The 23,032-nt window shown below is 42.9% G+C and overlaps 2 protein-coding genes across 2 annotated transcripts in view; one reads left to right on the forward strand and one right to left on the reverse strand.

Moving 5' to 3' along the window:
- nbas (NBAS subunit of NRZ tethering complex) overlaps positions 1-23,032 on the reverse strand; it is a 220,453-nt gene that overhangs the window by 60,813 nt on the left and 136,608 nt on the right. Inside the window, exons 41-46 of the mRNA XM_034004808.3 lie at positions 20,629-20,858; positions 19,781-19,891; positions 6,926-7,176; positions 5,324-5,658; positions 2,092-2,310; positions 1,378-1,580 (exon numbers count right to left, since the gene is read on the reverse strand). Coding sequence (XP_033860699.3) covers positions 1,378-1,580; positions 2,092-2,310; positions 5,324-5,658; positions 6,926-7,176; positions 19,781-19,891; positions 20,629-20,858 — 1,349 coding nt within the window. The remainder of the gene's footprint in view (positions 1-1,377; positions 1,581-2,091; positions 2,311-5,323; positions 5,659-6,925; positions 7,177-19,780; positions 19,892-20,628; positions 20,859-23,032) is intronic.
- LOC131737085 (putative SCAN domain-containing protein SCAND2P) lies at positions 13,489-19,452 on the forward strand. Its single transcript, XM_059023636.1, has 2 exons — positions 13,489-15,256; positions 18,862-19,452. Exons 1-2 carry the CDS (start codon positions 14,314-14,316, stop codon positions 18,873-18,875), a joined length of 957 nt encoding a protein of 318 aa, XP_058879619.1. The 5' UTR covers positions 13,489-14,313; the 3' UTR covers positions 18,876-19,452.

Raw genomic sequence — 23,032 nt, forward strand, 5'->3', positions numbered from 1 at the left:
AAGTTTGACTGCCTTGCCTCACCTTGTAGACCAGGGCACCTCCAAGATTGCAGTGGTGCTCTTGATCAACGGCATAAGCGCCAGTTTCTGTTCGCCCACCTCCTCAGAGGCGGAGACGATAGAGAGCATGTCATCCTGATGCCAATCTGCACTCGTAGCGCCCTGGGACCCCAAAAAGGACAGGCGGGGCAGGCGTGCCGAACGTTCATACAGCAACTCTGCGAGGGCAGTTCCTTGGTGGGAAACTGCTGCCCAGAGCTTCTCCATTTGCTCCGAGTCCGATCGCTTGGAATGGTGACTCTTCTGCCTCTTTCTCGGAGGAGGAGAAGGAGAGGCAGAGGAGGACGAGAAAGACTGTGAAAATGGCTTCCTGAGTGGGCTACTTTCCCGGGTGCGTCCGCCGCTCTCCCTTGGCACAGGTACATGGGGTGAGCCACCTCTGTATCAGAGGGTGATGGGTGAGAGTGCTGTGCAGTTGTGAGGGATGCACAGCACTCTGTAGAGCGGCAGGAGAGACGTTTCTCCAGCATACGCTTGGAGAAATGTGCAGAAAACTTGCAGAAACTGTGGTTTACCAGTGCCTCCTTTGTGTTCTCCTGTCCAGACAGGAAGAGCATCTGCTGTGCTTGTCCTCCACAGGCAGGCTGGTGTTAAAACCCAGGCATTATGCAAACAGCAAGCAATGTACAGTAAGAATGTACAGTAAGAATGTACAGTAAGAATGTACAGCAAGAATGTACAGCAAGAATGTACAGTAAGAATGTACAGTAAGAATGTACAGCAAGAATGTACAGCAAGAATGTACAGTAAGAATGTACAGCAAGAATGTACAGTAAGAATGTACAGCAAGAATGTACAGTAAGAATGTACAGCAAGAATGTACAGCAAGAATGTACAGCAAGAATGTACAGTAAGAATGTACAGCAAGAATGTACAGCAAGAATGTACAGCAAGAATGTACAGCAAGAATGTACAGTTGCTACCTCAGCTGCTGAAGACAGCAACAGGGCTGTCAACAAGGCCTTCTTGCTACCAGACTGTGGATGTAAACACTAGCCAGTAGCAGTACGGTTCACAGCAGCACCATACCGGTGCGGTAACCTCGGTTCCGGTTTGGTATGGTACAATACCGGGTTGAAAACGGAGCAGGTTGGTGACCTCGGTACCTGGGTATGAGTCTACTCGGTTCGCGTTACCACAGGAAGCAGTATACAGGGATGCCCAATTTAGTCATGATACAAGTATAATTGTATGTTGATATGTGCTTTGTTTGTTACCTAGCTAATTTAATCAAATGTATATAACATCCTGAACTATTTGGGAAAAGAAAAATATTATCAGGTTTTTTAGAAAACATTCCAACAGTCTGAAACCTACCCCAGTGTAGAAACAATTCTGTTAACAGCATCCTGCACCACAGACTTGGGGGAAATTTGCAGAGGCCCTGAAGACACCTCTAGCAGCTGCTGGATATGGTCAAGAGGCTGCCCATCTATAGACATTGTTACTGCCAGCTCACGAACACTCTTCTCTTCAGACCTGGACAAATCGTACAGATTGCTGTACTTCTGTAACAGCTCCTGCACACAAATGACAAATTAAATTACTGATTTCCTCTCTCATATTCTACCACACTGCACTTGTTTCCGCTCTGTTTTAAATAGTAACACTTATCCCAGAATTTGGGTGACATGCTTTGTACTTTGTCGCTTAAGGTCAGGATATTGGCTTTTATGACATTCCAGGAAATGTAAACATTTATCATGAGCAAGACCTAAATCCTATATATTTCAGCAGATTTTCTCAAGCCATAATTGACCTAATTTAAGTGCCCTCATTGGATTTGGGGACAAAAAACAAAAGATTTGACAACACTTTCTTCTATAAAACTTGCATGGATGACATCAAAATTGTGCAGTTTTTCAGTAGGTAGTTCACATTACAATGTCACATTCGAACCAGGCCAGGAAGGTTCTACCTGTGAGAATGTTTTTACTGGTCTGCCATATACCAAAAGTTTAAGTAGTCTATTACCCATACCCTGACAGAATAGACAGTGACTGATGAAAAATGAACATCGTCTGTCATTACCTGGTCACTGTTCTTCAGGGAGAGAATGAAGTCGTGATTGAGTGTTTCTAGATGAGCAAGTGACTGTTGGAGATGATTCAGAGCTTCTTCAAAGCTGGCAGGGGAATTCTCAGGAAGGTGGCTGTTGTCTTCAGAATTCTTCTTCCTCATTTTCTCACTTATCTGTTTGACTGATTTCAGGGCTCTCTTAGTAATCTCCAGCCTGACTTCAACAGTCAGCTACATAGAACGACATAATAGAGACACCAAACAAACAATGAAGCTGGCAGAATCATGTTATATCTTTTATATTAAAACTTGCAATACTGTTAAACTTATTTTAAAACGCCCTGGCGTTTATTTACAATATTTGCCAGTAGCCCCGGCGCCTACTGGAGAGCATGTGAAAAGGTCACTCGAGGTTTGTGGACACCACTGCTCTGGACGGAAGTGAAGACGACCACAGATTCATTGTTTTAAAGAAGGGGAACCGTGCACATCTGGATAGCGCTACTGTAGAGCGCAAGGCGGCACAGGGAACTGTCACCGACATTGAAGTTGAGGAGGACCTTGACTGACATTGAAGTTGAGGAGGACCTTGAGCGCAATGAACTGTTAATAAGTGACAGCGATGAAAGTGACCCTCAGGATGAATAATAAGAAAACTATTTAAGGTACATGTAATGCATAAAGTTTTTTTTTAATGTCATTATTACATTTTAAACCCAGTTTTGAAGCTTTTTTGAGCATGCTGAAAGCCTGTGTTGCCTTTTTAGTGTATTTTAATATTAATTTAACAGTATTCCATGAATTGGTAAGCTCACTGTAAAGCTGTATTTTGTATTGGCGGGAACATCCAGTATGACGCGCATTATATTATTATTCATAAACTGCAACATTTAAGAGACCTGGCGTTTATTTATAATACATTGCAGTAGCCCTTGCACCTATTGGAGATTATTTGAGACCCGGCAATTATTGGAAGTTTTACAGTATACCAATTGTTGAGATGTGCTCAATAGCTCTCCATGAGGTGTTACCATATGGTGACAATACCAAAGAATACATCCATTACTAACACAAAAAAGAATGAATGTTTACAATGTGCACAGAGAGATTTGGGCTGTTTTGAACTCCCACGATTCATAAAACTGTAAACTGAAGACCAACCCCTTGACTGTGAAGAGATCTAGGTGGACACAACTTAGAGAAAAGCACCCTCTTCATTGGATTGGATCTTAAACGTTGATGCTCTGTTAGGTCCATGTGCACTGAAATATGAAATTCAATTACATGCTCTGTTCAAGAAATAATTAAGAAAAATATAACCTATAACCCACAGAGTCCCTTGGAATCTGACCTCTTATCTTAATTACCCTTTAAATATACTTGCATTCAGCCTGAACCAGACCAACATTGCCTTGTCATTAATTTGTCATAAAAGTCTCATGAAAACAGCCATTCACCAATCTTGGGTCTGCATAATAGGGTCTTCAGAACAGTACCTCTAACACACAGCATTTAAATTAGGGGTCCTTTGCTGCTGAATCAGACTTCATGCACTTAAAACAAACGTGTACTGTAATTAAATGCTAAAAAAAAGAATACTGCACACCTTCTACATGAAGAGCGCAGTATAGAGGTTATAGTATACTTGTATTGGTATAATATGTTGTTTGTGATAGGGACATATGCAAGAGGTGTATTTGTATTACATGCACAGAGTGCGTGACATATACTAAAGAGTAGAGCCATTCTTATAAAATATACCGAGCATCAAAAGAAACTTATCACTATTATAACACATTTATTTTTGAAAAAAAAATAAGGTATATAAATGATGGACATTGACAAAATGTTTTTGGTTTCTTTTTAATCACTCGATCATTCATCCTTGACCATGACACGCTTGAGTGACTATGACTGAAGCATATGCACTTAATCACTTAATTAGTGAGACAGTTGATTGGACACTGGATATGGAGTGATTTCAGCTGTTGAATTGCAAGCTTGAATAAAAGCAATAAAGAACATCACAGAAACAACAAAAAAAAAAAAAACAATATGCCACGCCTGTCAAGAGAGCAGTGCCTTCGTGCAATCGACATGTTGGAGGCTGGACTAGGGCAGCGTATTGTGGCTCACCGTCTTGGGTGCTCACAGCCAGCAATTTCAAACCTGGCGAGACGGTATAACCAGACACACTCTGTCAATGACAGGACACGAACTGGGAGACCAAGAGTCACAACACCTGCCCAAGATCGACAGATCATTTTGCAGCAGCTTCGTGATGTCAATTGTTAAATCAGCACAATAAAAAGTCACTGCACCTGCTCTAAAACAGTGTTTGTCATTTTTCGATCACATCTAGTGAATTTTATCCAAATATAAGTGATAAGTTTCTTTTGATGCTCAAATATAAGTGATAGGTTTCTTTTGATGCTCAGTATACTTTCATTCTGGTCAGTGGTTGGAAACAAGCAAAAAATGGTCTATTATAAAAAAAAGCACTGTATTTTCTGTTCAACATGATAAAATAACTCCATCTGCACTGATTTTCTGTACGTCACTTTAGAGTTTATAACCTGCCCCCTGACTGTGACTGACATTGTATCCAAGTAATCAATTGCTTTTATAGACAGAGGTGTCTCCCATCCTCCGTTAAGCCCGATTCTTAAAGTGCATTTTCATTACAACCTGAGAAGCTGATTTGGGGTTGCATGCTGGAGGCATTGATTCCAGTAACAGTCAAATGGTTCTAAAGAAGTAGATTTTCCAGCTGGGATATGAAGGGAACGCTAGATCAAGTTGGTGACTTCTGCATTTTACATTGAGTATTGATCTTGGGTTTTAAATCTAAGGATGCTGTGTTCTTCAGTAAAAGGTTTCATATAAATCTCAGAAGAAAAAGGCTATCTGGACAAAATGAAATGTAAGACCTGTTTGCTGAGGGAACAGATAGATGAGATTCCATACTTTAACTATCCACTATTACTGTGAAATTGCATGCATACCTGTCCATGCACTTATGGTACCTAAGCAATAAACCAAAAACTAGAACCTTTGCTTGTTTTGAGGGTCTCATATTTGACTCATGTGGGCAACCTTTAAACAGAACCCAGTCAAAGTAGTCCAGGATGAGTGCCAGGCCTGAGTAATAGTACAGAACATTTAAATATAAATAGCATTTGTTAAAAGGAAATATAATGGAAAACAAAATGCAGTAGAATCATGCAACAAGGAGTATACATACCAAACTGGCTGCTTCGGGGGAGAAGGTGATGCCATCTATAAAAAAGATGATGTCGGAAGGAAACAGCCTTTCAAAGTACTTGGCACAGGTATCATACGCATGCAGATATTCCAGAGCAGACTGGGGCTGCTTTTTAAGGACCTGAGGGTCTCCTTTCCAAAACAGTTTGCGAAGCCAGGCAGCGTGCACACTGCTTGATGACAGCATGCATCCATCTTTCCTGGGGATCTTGGAGGCCAGCTTGGAAATGGATAAGACATTCTGGCTGGTCAGAACAGGTGCCAGAGCCTCCAGAGGACCAGAGTCTTCATCTGTGAGTCTCCTGTAGTTCAGCCCTGAAACACACAAACATAAATGTAATAATAAAACATGCCTGATTATGTTGGCTGTGTCTTTCAAGTAATCCGTATAATCAGTAGTACACATGATAGTTCTGATTAAGAAGCTTAAAATATACAAGTGTTGAAAGATATCTTGATAAATATTACTTTTTACATCCAATGCTAAAAGTGCGAATACATTCCTTAAAATCCAATGACAGAATGACAGGACGTTGATAAAAAGATGCAGAGCTTGATATAAAAGAAAGACATTCCCTGAAGATGTTTAGTTAGGTTTATACATTTTCATTTGTCTACAACAATTATGTCTTGAATATGAGTTGAAATTGATGTCAGTTTTTATGTTACATCAGGCAGAATAAATGGTGTTATTGCATAAATAGTTACCAGTGTAGACATTTCTTTATTGAAAGTAGCAGACACACAGTATATATAATACATTGGAGACTTACATATATACTGTAAAAAAAGAATCCTTCAAAACATTAGTTAAGAACTGTCAATCGTTTATATTCCTGTGGGTTTTCGACATTTGTTTGTAAACCTTCTGGAGCAAAACCAAACCTTTGAATCAAATTAAGTTTAGTACACAAGGCACTGATGCTCATTGAACAGAAATGCTAAACCCAGAAATAGCACCGACACTGTAACAGCTCACAGGGAAAACCTGATCTGAAGGAATGAGGCTGTTACACTTTCAATTTGTGAGCCTATTTCACACAATGTACACAAAGATATGCATTTTTATAGGTAATGTAACTTTACTGTGTTAATACTAAGGCAGTGGTATAAGGTTAAGTCCGCATCAGTTTTCCAACAGCAGTCAAGCAGATAAGCACTTTCTGTTATCATGGAGATGTGTTGTAAGCATTTTTTTTGTTAATAGAGATTCACTTATTTGAAGTGTTTTGTATGTTCTCTGGGACGCCTTCGTCATTTTTTTTTCTCCCAAAGTGGTAGAACGATGGTTTCTAAATACAGCTGTGTAAATGTAGCTACTGGCATAACATAGTGAAACTTGTTGATATGGATGCATCACTATTGACCAATCAATACAGTATGTTTCTTTTTTTCTTTTAGAAATAACTTCACATTTTTAAGAAATATCTTTATACCCACAAATCACTGTATGCTTAGTTTTCTCAGTATATGGCGCATAGTCTTGGTGATGGCAGATCTCCTCAGTTGGGTCGCGGGTTGGCAGTTTGGGAAACCTTCATACAGGCAATGTACTGCAGTTATTTTCCAAATTTGAACCTACCAGTTGCAACAGCCTTCAGTTTTTTGAGCAGCCTTATATGTGTATCCGGCTTAATGGGGCTTGTCACAAAATCCAAGCAGCCACAGTTTTCAAGCAGGGAGAAGTAGTAAAGTAAACGTGGGAGGTCAGTTCCTTCAATGCTGGAGTACACATACTTGGTCATATGCTCATGAAAAGCTTCTGGATTACTTTTCAATGTCTCAAAGAGACCAAGAGCCTGTGTTCTGTCTTCTATTTCCTTTGTGGAAAGCCTAAGAAAAACAAAACAAAAAAAATATATATACTTTAAACCGACACATATTTACCCAAATCAAGATTCTATATTCTAATTGCATACAATGGCACTGCACAGCTATTAGATTAGAACATACAAACATAAGAAAGTGTTATATGATTCAGCCCATCTATGCTCGTCCACTTCTTAGTAGTTGACTGATCTCAAAACCTTGTCAAGTTGGGTCTTAAAGGACACTAGTAATTCAACATCAACAACATGACTAGGCAACCCATTTCATAACCTGACCACTCTATGTGTAAAGAAGTGTCTCCTACCCTCTGTCCAGTCTATCCATTAAAGCTAAAACATTTCCAACTGTGTCCTCTGGTCCGTCCTGGTTTCTGTGCTGCACTTAAAATACTGATTAGGGTTGGTGGTTGCTTTTCATTGGACACTCCCCATGTGCTTTTGGTAATGTTCTCACTAGAATTGAACACAGTACACAAGTGCAATCTCACCAGTGCATTGTACAACCTCAAAATAACATCCATACGCCCAGGCATTCTGTTTTTTGCCTTTTTGATTGCTTCGCCACACTGAGTGGTGACAGTGATGAGTCTATTACCACATCAAGGTCTTTCTTTTGGTGGGCCTGTTCTAGTTTTATCTATTGTTAAATGAAAGGGTTATTTTGCATGCTAGACTGGTATGCTGATCAAATGTAATAAAAAAGGTTTTGAATAACAGTGACATGGCAGCCACTGTATATAATATGAGTTTAATACTCTGCTTCAGCAAATCAGACGTTGTATATAAGGATTTTATGGCAGCCACTGTATATAATATGAGTTTAATACTCTGCTTCAGCAAATCAGACGTTGTATATAAGGATTTTATGGCACTGTTTTGTTTTGCTTGGCTCTATTTACATAGGCATCAGTGTGGAGTGGTGGTTAGGGCGCTGGACTCCTGACCGGAGGGTCGTGGGTTCAATCCCCAGTGGGAGACACTGCTGCTGTACCCTTGAGCAAGGTACTTTACCTAGATTGCTAAAGTAAAAACCCAACTGTATAAATGGGTAATTGTATATAAAAATAATGTGATATCTTGTAACAATTGTAAGTCGCCCTGGATAAGGGCGCCTGCTAAGAAATAAATAATAATAATAAATAAATAATACATAATTTATGTCACCTCTTACTTTATAACTTCAAATTTGACTACATCTGCACTTTTGCATAATTGAATGTCGTTTCAGCTAAGATAAACAGTTTTCTGTTATGTGATAAATATTCAAAGCTCTCAGTGTCCCTTGAATTTTGATCCTAGCAAATGTTTTACTGAGTCCTGTTATAAATAAATTAGAAATAGTACAGTTTAATAACATTCTTCCTGGGATGACTGTCTTTCCTGTTGGCAGGGAAGCACACTTTAGATGTAGGGCAATAATCTTTTACAGTTTGAAGGTAATCCATTCAGTTGTTTTTGACATTTTAAATAGAAGGTCCTTGTGAAATTAACATCAGGCAATGCTTATACATCAAAAAGACCAGTAAAATGATTTACAAAATTATATAAATATCTTCATATTTGGAGGAAAATATATTTTTAATTTATCTGTGCTTTATTTCATATTACAGTAGTCTGTGTATAGGAACACCTCCTAACACTTCGCCTAAGGGAACACCCTTGTGGTGAAACTGATTTTTCCCATTGTAAATGCTATGGCTAAAGGAACAGGAACTTTGCTTAAAAGAACACCTTGTTGGCACCGATAGCGATTCGTTCACAACTGATACAGTATTGTTTTGTAAAAAAGCGACTTGTCATTGTGAGAGTGTCTTGAGGGACGCTGATTGGCTTATGAAATCTTTCTAGAACCGCTGTCATATCATTGAATTGATTTGCATTCCGATTTCTGAGTGCACCTCAGCACTACAAAATGGCATGGAAAAAAATGACAAAATGCGCCGCTGTTTCTCTTGCTACGCAAAGTTGTAAATTGTTTGAGCTCTTGAAAAAAACCTGAATCAGACACAAGTCGCCGAGCAATTTGGTATTTCCCTTTCTGGTGAGTTGCTTCACCATTCTGTTAAATAATGTGCATGTCTTGTATATTGCTACTGCATTTTGTAACGTGTGTTTGGGGTTCTGTATTAATTTAGTTTGACAGTTAGTTTATTAACATTAAGTTAATCCTAAGTAAGGTCCATTATTTTTGCCTCTGCCATTGTGATAGCCCGGAGCACACCAGCCAGCTGATTTCATAGTACACTGCTATTTAAGCTTTTTGACAGTGTTGTTTTCCTTTAGTTTTATTAACATTAGTTTGTCTGTTACTTTATTATTATAGTTTATTAACATACACTTGCCTATTGTTTTATTTTTACTTATTCAGTTAATGTCATATGTTGATGCACATGCGTCATAACAAGTAATACATATGTATTTATTGATTCATATTTTGTCCAGGGTCGTCATTTTGTGGGGCGGGGGGGGTTGGGGGTTGGGGGTTGCCAGGGGGCCCCCAAATGGCAGTTTCTGTGAGAAGTTAAAAGACTTATAAGGAAAGTGTTAATGCTTCAGGACATCGAAAGTGCAGTGACTAGCTTGACAATATAACATTGTTGAATGAAACATTCTCTTTTTTCTTGCCAAAAGCTGTAATGACTAAGTACTATATTTTAAAATTGTTCTGCCTACAAAAACATCACAGCAACAGCCTCTCTCTCCCAAGTTATCACGATGATTTGCATTTGTTGAAATTCAAAATTAATGATAATAGCTGTTGTGTTACAAAAAGCAAAAGAGAGAGAGGTATGTTTTACTAATAATTCTGTTTAAGTGTTTAAGATGTGTTCTGGGAACTTGTCAGTTAAAGTGCTTAGCTTATAAACATCTATCACATCATGGCAACTAAGCAAATAGCAAAATAATAGCCAGGGCCGGCGTCAGCACCAGGGCAACTGTAAATGTACTATTTCTGTGTCAGCTATCCTACTCCAGCAGCCTTTAGGACTAGAAATGTTTTGTTTTCACTAAACTAAACTGTATGCGTGCAGTGCAGTGAAACTTTTCCCCTCTTTTCCTTTGACAAGCGTTTTGTCGAGCCTCACTATCATAATGTCTATTATTATCATAACGCCTGAACACCTATTATAATTGTACGATTTTAAACCATCAAAAATGAAACCTGCCAAACATCTGGAAACTCCAAATAAAAAGAAACTGAAATCTGAACGTCAAAAATGGAAGGAAGACTACACAAAAAAGAGAAAGAAAAACTGCAATAAGAAAAGGGCAGCATCCACATCAGATCCTATCAATGGAGATAATCAATAATAACTGCAGGTGTTAAAACAACTTTCCACTATATGCTCATTCCTCCCTCCGCACTTTCAAAATGTACAATTGTTTAAGTGTGTGTCAGTCTCTCCTCATGTGGAATATGCATGTGCAGTAATCTGAATTACCTTGGACATACAGTATAGGGACGGACTGAACCTCTTGTAATCTGTGGTGTACAGAAGCAGTCATAATAAGCAGTGAATACGAGTGCTACAATGTACAGTACAGTCCCCTGCAGAAGCATAAGATATTTACTTTTTGTTAGTGTTTTGCTTAATGATTGTGTGATTCTGTTTGACAGTATAGGATGTCTCATTTAATTTTTTTTTTTTTTTTTTTTTTTTTTTTAACAAGGTGAAAAGGTATATCAAAAGGTCCAGCATCTTCAAGCCTTGTCTAGACAGAACAAAGGAAGATACTTCATTTTCATGAAAATAAATTATTTTTTTGTCAATATCCAAGTTCCAATTAATATATTTTGTGCATAACAAACACAAAATAAACAACAACAAATAAATAAATAATGTAAAGCTATTTACCAGCAAACAAAAGGAATGATTATTTTCAATCTAACAATTCGTTCTTGGTTTATGTGGATTGTTTAACATCCTTGGGATGAGACGTAAAACCGAGGTCCTGTTGTAAGTGACTCTGCAGCAGCTGCTGATGCATAGTTCACCCCCCTAGTACTCTGTAAGTCGCTTTGGATAAAAGTGTCTGCTAAATGACTAAATAATAATAATAATAATAATAATAATAATAAAACAAAAGTGATTATTAAAATGAACTGTAGAGCTAAAGTGTTTACTGTTGCAACGATATAAAGCAATACTGGTACAGCTTGCATTTGTTTTATCACCTTTCAAATCTGTTTTATGTGTGTGACTAAATATATCAATATAAGAAGGGGACAAATCTCAAAGATATTGTATACTACCCATCGGTTTGAGCAGTGTTTTTGGTTAAGAATTGCACATTTACTATTATGAATACTTATTCGTTTGGCATTTCCTTAGTTGTCAATCTATTTTTATATTACTTATATATTTAGGAGAGTCATATTTAGTATAATACGTCCGCCTGGCAGGAAGTACTACAGTTTATAGAACCTGAGCGAGGTTTTGGCTCACTCTTGTGGTCATATAGCTAATACAATAATTCTTTGTATTTTTAACTTTTTGTTTATTTAATGCTATATCATTATCAAGAAAATAATATATTAAATATTAGCTGATACAAGCAAGTAGGCTACAATAAACCAGTTAATCGCAAATGTATTAAGTTCAGCTTAATAATTGGTTATTAAGTGACAAGTTTCATATACTGTACAGATATGGGTTCCTAACTTAAACAGTGGGTGTATTTCTTCTGGTAGGGGTCACCTTGAAGATCTATTTTAGAAGGCATTAATGAGCATTTAAGCCTGCTCAGCTCATTTATCAATGCTAGAATGTTCATTAGCGTCTGTTTAAGATCAAGGGATTTGGTTTTGAAAGTGATGTTAAAAAGCATTCTTTAAATAACTTATGAGCTTATAAACAAGGCTTTTTTTGTTTTGAATCAATTTTGTAAAGACCGCCTGCGCAGGGTGGTGGAACCTATTAAAAAGCCTCCGCGGTGAACAGCCATGGGCTGGTTCCGAACATCACCTCTGGCAGCAGGCGCAGCCGGCTGTGCCGGTCTTTGAGGCTGCTGGGTACTAGGGCGCCAGTTTGCCGTTGGTTTATGTACTGGAGGTGGTCGCTTGTGAAGTCGGCAAACCAGCTCCTTAGTGGATTCCCCCATGCAATGAGAGCGCTGCAGCACCTCATCCACCGTGGAACCAAAAGTATGCACTGGAGTGATTGGGGCATCCAAAAGCGGTGCTTTGTCCACATCAGGCACAAGTGCCTGGGATAGCCAAAGCTGCCTATGTACAGCTACCAGCGTAGTCAGGTTTCTACCTACAGCCTGTCTGTTGAGCTTGGACACACGGAGCAGGTTTTTGTTAACCAGGCGCAGCTCATCCAGCTGTTATGGTTAGGGCCTGTGGTTCTCAGAAAGGGACCACAGCAAATGCGACTGGTAGGCTACGAGTATGCTGTTGTAGTTCCCTATCCGTGCGGCGAATGTACTGGCTGAATAGGCTCTCTTGAGGATCACCTCAGAGACCTGGATCTGCTTGTTAGGGCAGGCACCGTCCTTGGATAGGAGCGCTAAATTAGGAGCCTGGACCAAGGCTGCAATAAAAGCCTCGACTGGCAGAAAATGGGCCAGAAACAGCAGGAGCTGTTGCCGGATGACCCCAGAAAGACTGGATTTATAAAAGAAAATCCGGGTGAACTGGGGGGGATACAGGAGAGGTGGTAGGCTCATCGTCAAAAACCGACTTCCTTGTTTCCCCTGCTGAAGGCCATGGCACTTGCAGTGGCCCTCTTGGTCAGTGGTAGAAGCTCTGCCGACAGGGAGAACTGAACCGCAGGGGACGTGCCGTCAGACTCCATCTAGATTGCCGGCATCAAGTTACTGTGGCTGAGATTGCAAGCAACCACAACCGAATCAAGCATCTTGGTCCTGCGCAGTGCTGCTGAGCCCAGCAGCTGCTCTTGCTACATGTGTGCTGAGCACCACGTTACAGAGATCCCTGTGCAAATATAAATGGTTACCCTATGGTGCAGCTGAATCACAAACATTGCAACCACTCATAGACCAGTGACAAAAATGAATTATTAATTATGCAACTATCTATGGTGCATTTCTATTGCACAACATAAAACCACTACCTGTAAAATTGAAAAATAATTGCTGGAAAATGGCCAGCAAAGAAAAACAAATCTTAATTTATATTAGTGATACACTGCAGCCACAGCTGAATCATTTCACTTTAAATTTGACCCTGATTTCTACCCAATTTGGATGTAGCCTCACAGCTGCAGCCCACTGAATATCAACAGGTATTCATTCCTGCAAGCTAGTCGCCTCATTCCGCCTGCCATATATCCTGTTAATCCACCTGTAACAGGGAGAGACCTGGACTGGCCGTCTGACGCATGCGCGATGCTGCAGGAAGGGGGCGGCAGTCCCGTTGGGTCTGCCTGCCAGTCATGGCGGTGACACGGAGAGGTGGGGAAGAGGGTGTGTGTGCTTTTCCCCTCTCTGAGTGGCTGGGAGGCGGACTTTAATGGGATTGCTAACCTATAAAGTAACACTCTGTTGTTTCCTCAGATCTGCCCCTTTAAACTGGAACAGCGAGCAAGGCGGTCTCGCTTTGCCTACCAACAGACGGGAGGATAACAAACGCCCGGAAAGAAAAATCAAAGAAAATAATTTTAAAGAAAGAAAGGGAAAAGTGGGGGATCGTTGGGCAGCCCCAGTATTGTTGTTCAGTGAGACAGCAGAGTGTAGGACGGAGTCCCGGGTCGTACGGGTAGCGGCGACTGGGGAGATTCACGCTGCGAAGTGCAGCACATTTATTTTGTAGTTTTTCCTTACTGTGTTTTATTTTCCCTGTTTCTTTTTGCCTTTTTCGTTTTTATAATTTGTGAGCACCTGCGAGTGCGGGACTGCAGCTGAGTACCCTGCCGTGGTATTCCCCGTTGGTTCTGGATACCATAGCTGGTAGCCAGACCACGGACCACAAGCGCCCTCTACGGGCTCAACGAAATCAGTACACCTCACCAGAGTACAAAAAGAAAATAATAAAACTGAGCACCTGTGTGGTGTTGTCAACTACCATTTCTGTCTCCCGTGTCAGTGAATACCCGCACCCTCCCACACGTAGTGTCAGAAGTGGGATTCGCTGGCACTGCCCAAACAAAGCAGTGCACCCACCAACGGAGAAGAAATGGATGCCGTCCAATTTGCGGCCATGATGGACCTCCTGCGCCAGACCCTAACTGCTGCGGTGCAGGGGGCTGCTCGACCGGCAGGTCCTGACCCCAGGTTACAGAGACCCACAAAGATGACAGCCGAGGATGAACCCGAAGCCTACCTGGAGGTGTTTGAGGCCATGGCGACCTCGGCCGGGTGGGCTCAGGCACAATGGGCCAGCTACCTCTTGCCCCAGCTGACGGGAGAGGCACAGGCAGCAGCGAGAACGCTATCCCCTGAGAGGATGATGGACTACCCCGCGCTGAAAGCGGCCATCCTTAACCGCGTGGGGGCTACCCCAGAGGGGTACCGGCGAAAGTTCCAGGAGGAACGGTTCTCAGCAGAGGAGCATCCCAGAACGATCGCGCATCGTTTAAAGGATTACGCCATGGGCTGGCTGAACCCCGACGCGAGCACCAAAGCCAGGATAGTGGAGGTGATCGTGGTGGAGCGCTTCCTGGAGTGCTTGGCACCGGCACCTCGGCTGTGGGTGCAACGGCAGGCACCTGCCACTCTAGATCGGGCGGTCGAGTTGGCGGAACAGTACCAGGCAGCAGAGCCAACGCCAGCAAGACTGCCTGGAAGGAGTACAATTGCTGTATCACCCCCTCCACTGGCCCCGGAGAAGGCGAAGGGACTGGGGGGAAGGGGTAGACAGGTATTTGGACGGGGGGTGTCAGCGGGAGCTCCCGGCCCGGGAACTGGGGCAGGGTGGGGTTACCCACGGGCTGCCGCGGTGTCGGACCGGGGTCTCGCGCGGCCACCTTACCGTCGAGCCCCTTTGATGGCTCCAGTGTTTCCACCCCTTGTTGAAGCGCCGGGACGAGAAACCAGCCCACCAAGGTGTTGGACGTGCAGGGAGGTGGGCCACATCGCGCGGGACTGCCCCGTGATGGAATGTGACCTCAGCCGACCAGGTAAGCATGTTCAATTACCTCAGTCACTCCAGCAGACGGGTTTTGTTATTCCTGTAACCGTGGATGGTACACAAACCCAGGCGCTCCTGGATTCAGGGTGTGGTCAGTCCCTAATACAGGATAGCCTAATCTCACCGGGGCATAAACAAATATTGGGTCGGGTGCATATTAAATGTATTCATGGGGATGTACGCTCTTATCCTAAGGTTAGCATAACGATGAAAATTGGCCAGCAGATGACACAGGTGCAGGTGGGGTTGTGTCCTCGATTGCCGGTCCCGGTAGTTCTGGGACGGGACTGTGGGCAGTTCAAAAGTTGGTTGGCTGCCCTGACGGCCCCGTCCTCCCTATTGGCTAAGAAAGAGGAAGTAATTGGAGAGATCTTTCCCTTTCGCGACCCGGAGTGGTTTTGTCATAAATTTAAACCCCGTAAAACTAAACGGGAGCGCCGGGCTGCTAAGAATGAGGGCTGGCAGTGGAAGGGGTTTGAGAAGTTTCAGGTGGGGGCGATTGGGGAAGAGTCTGGGGGGGAGACCGCGGAGCCAGCGCAGGGGTCTGGTTCGGCTGCCTCCGCTCAGGACCGACCTGATCCCGAGCTGGAAGCCATGGGAGCTGATTTTTTAGCTCGTTCCCGTGACTTCCGACTCGAGCAAGGGCGTGACGACGTGCTGGGCAGGCTCTTTGACCAAGCAGCGGTGGTTAATGGTCGGGTGGTCGAGCCCAGGCGCGCCGCCACATACCCTCACTTTGAAATCGCTCGAGACCTCCTGTACCGTGTTGACAAATTGCCCCAGACCGGGGAAGTGCGTCACCAGTTGCTGATTCCTCATCCCTTTAAGGAGGATTTACTGCGGCTGGCTCACGCTATTCCTTTGTCTGGTCATTTGGGTAGGGATAAGACTAAAGCAAGGCTTGTGTCACGGTTCTACTGGATGGGGCTGGATGGTGACGTCAGACGTTTTTGCGAACGTTGTGGGGAGTGTCAGAAGGCTAGTCCTAGAGCCGTCCCACGAGCCCCACTGGTGCCGTTGCCCCTAGTGGAAGCTCCGTTTGAGCGTATTGGAATGGATTTGGTTGGGCCGCTGGAGAAGAGTGCGGCAGGATACACACACCTATTGGTCATTCTGGATTACGCCACGCGTTATCCCGAGGCCATTCCCCTTCGCTCTGCCTCAGCCAAATCTGTTGCCAACGAGCTTGTGAAGGTCTTTTCCCGAGTGGGGATTCCCAAAGAAATAATAACCGACCAAGGCACCAACTTTATGTCCCGACTAATCCGCGGAACATGTAAACTTTTGGGGATTAAGACCATTAGGACCTCGGTGTTTCATCCTCAGACCGATGGTCTTGTGGAGCGCTTTAATAAAACCCTTAAGAACATGTTGCGCAGATTTATTAATAGTGATGTGCGTTACTGGGACCAGCTGATTCCTCCCCTTCTCTTTGCGATCAGAGAGGTACCCCAGGCTTCCACGGGTTTTTCGCCATTCGAGCTGCTGTATGGGCGAAGACCCCGGGGTGTGCTCGATCTGGTCCGAGAGATGTGGGAGGAACAGCAGGACAATTCGACTAATACAGTCCGGTATGTGTTGGACCTGCGCAAACGTCTTGAGTCTGTGGGAAAATGGGCGCATGACAATTTGCAGCAGGCTCAGCACAGACAGGAGACGCAATACAACCGAGGAGCCCGGTTGCGCACATTTCAGCCGGGGGATAAAGTACTTCTATTATTACCCAGTTCTGAGTCTAAACTTCTGGCTAAGTGGCAAGGACCCTTTGAGGTTACACGCCGGGTTGGGAAGGTGGACTATGAGATCTGCCAGCCGGAGCGACGGAGAGAGAAACACATTTATCATATAAACCTCTTGAAGCCCTGGCTGCAACCGGAGGCATTGGTAGTGGCGCAGGCAGATGACGTCACAGACCTGGGACCTGATCTTTCTGTGGTGGCGAAAACAGGGTCGGTACAGATTGCAGAAAATCTGACACCAACACAGAAATGTCAGGCTCGGGCCCTTGTGACGGAATTTCCTGATGTGTTTTCTCCCGTCCCGGGGCGGACTCGAGTAGCCCACCATCACATTGAGACTGAGCCGGGGGCGCTAGTTCGCCAGAGGCCGTACCGCATACCTGAGCGCAAAAGACAGGTAATAAAAACGGAAATTGACGAAATGCTCAGACTGGGGGTAATAGAGGAGTCCCAAAGTGACTGGAACAGTCCGATTGTTTTAGTGGATAAGCCGGACGGGTCCACACGATTTTGTATTGACTTTAGGCGAGTTAATGGAAAATCGAGGTTTGACGCTTATCCTATGCCCCGGGTAGATGAATTGCTGGAGCGTCTAGGCACGGCTCATTTTATGACGACACTGGATTTAACGAAGGGGTACTGGCAGATACCCCTGACCCCGGAATCCAGAGAGAGGACGGCGTTTTCGACTCCCTTCGGGTTATACCAATTTAGGACCATGCCCTTTGGGTTGCACGGAGCACCAGCCACTTTCCAGCGGATGATGGATCGCATTTTGCGGCCCCATCAGCAGTATGCCGCTGCTTACATAGATGACGTGGTTATCCACAGTGAGGATTGGCCGAGTCATCTGTGTAAGGTAGCGGCGGTATTGCAATCCTTGCGGGAGGCTGGGCTCACTGCTAACCCAAAGAAATGTGCCATTGGGAAGAGTGAGTCGGAGTATTTGGGGTATCGAGTAGGGGGCGGCCAGATCAGACCGCTGATTGCTAAGGTGAAAGCCTTGGCTGACTGGCCGGTCCCTACGACCAAAACCCAGGTGCGCTCTTTCTTGGGACTAGCGGGCTATTATAGGAAGTTCATTCCGAACTTCGCCACGCTCGCTACGCCCTTGACAGACCTCACCCGGAAGGCTGCCCCAAATACGGTTCAGTGGACGGAGCCGTGCCAGAGGGCCTTTCTCGCTCTGAAGCGAAGGCTGTGTAGCAAGCCAGTGCTATGCAGTCCTGATTTCAGCAAGCGGTTCACCCTGCAGACGGATGCGTCAGAGACAGGTCTCGGGGCAGTGTTGTCTCAGGAGGTGCGGGGAAGCGAGCACCCGGTCCTGTATATCAGCAGGAAGCTCCTTCCCCGTGAAAAGAACTATAGTACCATCGAGAAGGAGTGTCTCGCGGTAAAATGGGCAGTCGAGTCACTCCGGTACTACCTCCTGGGGCGACACTTCACCCTGGTGACAGATCATGCTCCCTTGGCATGGCTTCACCGGATGAAAAATAACAATGCCAGAATCACACGGTGGTACTTGGCCCTGCAGCCCTATGCCTTCAGGGTTGTCCACCGAGCAGGTAAGCTCCATCTAAATGCTGATTTTTTCTCTCGGGAAGGCATGGGGGTGTAGGATTTCGAATTCTGAGGGAGAGGATATGTAACAGGGAGAGACCTGGACTGGCCGTCTGACGCATGCGCGATGCTGCAGGAAGGGGGCGGCAGTCCCGTTGGGTCTGCCTGCCAGTCATGGCGGTGACACGGAGAGGTGGGGAAGAGGGTGTGTGTGCTTTTCCCCTCTCTGAGTGGCTGGGAGGCGGACTTTAATGGGATTGCTAACCTATAAAGTAACACTCTGTTGTTTCCTCAGATCTGCCCCTTTAAACTGGAACAGCGAGCAAGGCGGTCTCGCTTTGCCTACCAACAGACGGGAGGATAACAAACGCCCAGAAAGAAAAATCAAAGAAAATAATTTTAAAGAAAGAAAGGGAAAAGTGGGGGATCGTTGGGCAGCCCCAGTATTGTTGTTCAGTGAGACAGCAGAGTGTAGGACGGAGTCCCGGGTCGTACGGGTAGCGGCGACTGGGGAGATTCACGCTGCGAAGTGCAGCACATTTATTTTGTAGTTTTTCCTTACTGTGTTTTATTTTCCCTGTTTCTTTTTGCCTTTTTCGTTTTTATAATTTGTGAGCACCTGCGAGTGCGGGACTGCAGCTGAGTACCCTGCCGTGGTATTCCCCGTTGGTTCTGGATACCATAGCTGGTAGCCAGACCACGGACCACAAGCGCCCTCTACGGGCTCAACGAAATCAGTACACCTCACCAGAGTACAAAAAGAAAATAATAAAACTGAGCACCTGTGTGGTGTTGTCAACTACCATTTCTGTCTCCCGTGTCAGTGAATACCCGCACCCTCCCACACCACCATACAGAGTTAAATTGTGCATAAGGCTATGGTTGTCCTAATCGACTCACCCATTAAGCCTTATTATACAACACCGGACACTGTTGTCCCATTGTTTTCTATTAAGGTCAGCCTGTTCGGTTTTAACTCAATAACGGAAAAGATTACACTAATTATTGACACCTGTTCTAAAATGACTACGATGATTATTTTGAACAAACAGAGGTAAATAAATAAACAACTTAAAAATGTTGTAATACAATAGTGATAATGCCATTTCTCTTAAGAAACAAATCTTCCCACCCCCCCCCCCCTAGGGATTCATTGACACATCTGTTTTTTAATGCATTACTGTTTATTTTTTTAATTCTCAAAGGATGCTTACCCACTGTCGGTGAATAGGAATTCCAAATGTGTCATGTGTACTTCCCAAAGTGGAATATTGTACCGCTGAGCTAGAGATATTGAGATCTTGTACACATTCTCTTCTAGGGTCCTGGATATAAAATATTCACAGTTAAGAGTCATAAAACACACCATAACACTGTTAAATCATGTAGCCCTCAGTAAAGAAACAGCTGCTTTAGAACAGAAGAACATTTTCCTTTGATATGCTACCACGGAGGCTAGGCTTTACAAAGAGTACCCCACCAGACACGTGTGAATTACTGAATTTTTAAAGAAACCTCTCCATTTTCATTTCTTGGTTGTCTGAGAGAGAAATAAATCTCGACACTGAACAAGTTAAGGGCTATGTGTGATACAGTAATTCATTTTTTTAAGACCATTTTTGTTTATTTCTTGCTGTTTTCTGTATATAGCCATAAATAATTAATTTAGCGTATAAGAAATTGGCAGCATATTTCTTCTGATTCCTCACAGAGCAGGTTCCACACATCCAGTATGAAAGCACTGTTGCTCAATGTTAACACTATGTTTTTCTCTGATGCATTTGACAGATTTTTGTGACCAGCATTGAAGTAGAGGGCTTAGTGCTGAAAGAGTTCAGTTGTGCACATGCCCAATATACATTTACTTGATAAAGTTCATTTATTTGGATGAAAAATAAATACAGAGGTTCAAATTGACATGTTTTTCAAAGTTTACATTTGTAGTCCTCCGTAAGACAGAAAAAAAAAACATTAAAATGCATGAACATAATAAAGGACAGGATATGTTACCGTTTTTTTTTTTTTCTTTTTACTACAGGTCTCACATAGGGGAAGTACTTACTCTGCCAAGCCCAGTATCGTCTCTCTCTTATACTGGCTGTCTGCTGAAAACCTCTGCACATTGACTCCTCTGCCCAGACCCTGCAGAACCTGTGCCTGGGTGAAGTCTGTGAGTCGCTCATTGTAAAGGTAAAGCTGCTGAATAAGTTTCTCAAGTTCTTCAGGCCAATCAGCACTTGCATTTTCAGTGACATATTTTGTGACCAGCTTTATAAGATCCTTTGGGTTAGCCTGCAGTAGAGAAGGGAAAATGAATTTGAATTCTGACCAGGTTTAGATCATTTACTACAATCTAATCTGAAAAGAGTTTCCCAATCATTCGGAAAAATACTAGTATCAATATTATTCAGGTCACTAACTTCCCTTCCCTTATTAAAAAAGTGGCAGTAATATGCATGTGCAGGCCTCTGTTGGTGTAATATTTAAATTGACCTGAATGAAAATTCAGTGTCTACAGTTGATATGTGCATGCACTTCATTATGATTGCAAGGTTCAGATTATACTGTAGGTCAATTCAGACTACCAGAGTTGAGATTAGCAAGGTCTACTGATTAAAATATGGTCAGAGTAGCAGTCAGAGATAAGCAATCGTGTGAAATGCAATCATTAATTCACCAGCTTCTTTAAAAAAAAAAAATATATAGCACTCATACACTATTCCTGAACTTACTTTGCTGCCTACTGAAACAAATTGTCGAGTGCTCTTTGTCTGAAAGCAAGGGAAAGCAATTTGTCTCAACACACACAGAGACAAAAAGGAATATGATGGTAGCGCCACATGCCCTTGATTACATATTTCTTTAAGTCTCTGTGGTATGACCTTTAACAGTAAGGTACAATTCTACTTTTAGATGAAGTTCAATCAAAAATAAAAGTGATGAAAAAAATAAATAAAGATGTGCTGGTTATTTCAATTTCCTTTTTAAAATACAATGCATCTCAGGTATCATCATTTACTTCTAGGACAGACTCTTCACAAGCTCCAGACCCTTGGTCTAGCTTGGTATTGGTCTGGTACTCCAGGTAATTTCTCTGCAGGATTCAATCTTGTCATCTTCTGGCCCAATGGCATGTGTTTGCTAAAAACCCAACCCCACCCTGTATTATATAGCGTTATACCCAAGGCTCAGAGCACTCTAGTGATAACATGGCTTCACGTTTCAAACTTACAGGACTGCCCAAGCTGTAAAACTGCATACCTGAATAAGAATTCAGCAAAGAGCAACTTTTAAAATGAGTTATTTACCAGATGGAATGGCTGGTAACACTAAACTGTTTTGGTTCCTTTAATTAAATATACTACACTTACATATGACTTCAAATATACTACACTTACATATGATTCATCCTAAAGAATATCATCTTATTAGTTAAATCCTAGTTTCAGTGTACCTAATTGTTTGAGTCTAGGCAGTTTCTGAGCACTGTGAAGTGGGTACAGACATGAGTATATTATTTTAAGGGATAATGGACTTGCTGTGGCATTACACGGTAATAATAGACCCCCAGAGCCATTATTTGAACAAGGGAGTTCCATTATTACCACAGAATATGTCACAGCAGGGCCATTATCACAAATACAATTACTTTTTTGTGTTTTTTTCTCTACAACTAGTACGTGTTACAGAAAATAAAAACGCAGAGTGTACAATACATTTACAGTACATAAATCAATATACAATCAGATGGGAAAATTGAAGAGTTCCAGTTAATTGTACAATATTGTGAATGAGAGAGAATGAATCTGCATTGTAAATCTACCTCTCCACCTGGGAGGGCGCTAAGTAAAGTTGGTGGTACATCTTTATAGGGATGGGCCGACTCCATGGTAGGATGGAAGCATCTTGGTGAAAGGGCGTAGCTGTAGGACTGCTAAACAACTCTACTATGATCACCTGTGGTGCACGCAGCGCTTGGATAATGTGTGGCACCGTTCTGATCACGGAGAGGAGTTTGGGCAGTTTAAATGGGAACACAGCTACACGAGTAAAGCCCCTTATGTAGAAAATATCACTGAGCCGGAGACGTCTTTTGTTTTGTTGCAGACGGAAACTGACTGGGAGCTGATAATTGAATAACCAAAGAAATAATCAGAATGAAAACAGTTTTGCCATTTCTCTCTCAGCAGCGCCCTGGATGCTTGCTGAGAAACGGCGAGACTGTTTAAATTTCTGAGTTCAGTTACCTATTAGTTTTCATTCTGATTATTTGTTTAGGCTACAGCGAGTACATCAGCTCAACAAAGCCTGATAGGCTAGTGAATGTCAGTGCAGTGTGATACCATAAAAATGAGTGGTTGGATTTGCTGTCAAGCAACCCACATTTATTTTATTTTTATTTTGGATCAGCTGTTTGTACAATGTAGTTAATGCAACTGTGTGCATGACTCCCTCCTCCCCCGAAC

Source organism: Acipenser ruthenus, chromosome 5 (assembly GCF_902713425.1).
Source record: "Acipenser ruthenus chromosome 5, fAciRut3.2 maternal haplotype, whole genome shotgun sequence".
Classification (NCBI taxonomy): domain Eukaryota; kingdom Metazoa; phylum Chordata; class Actinopteri; order Acipenseriformes; family Acipenseridae; genus Acipenser; species Acipenser ruthenus.

Coding starts and splice junctions, on each gene's coding strand:
- LOC131737085 (XM_059023636.1), top strand. CDS start 14,314: ATGGATGCCGTCCAATTTGCGGCCATGATGGACCTCCTGCGCCAGACC.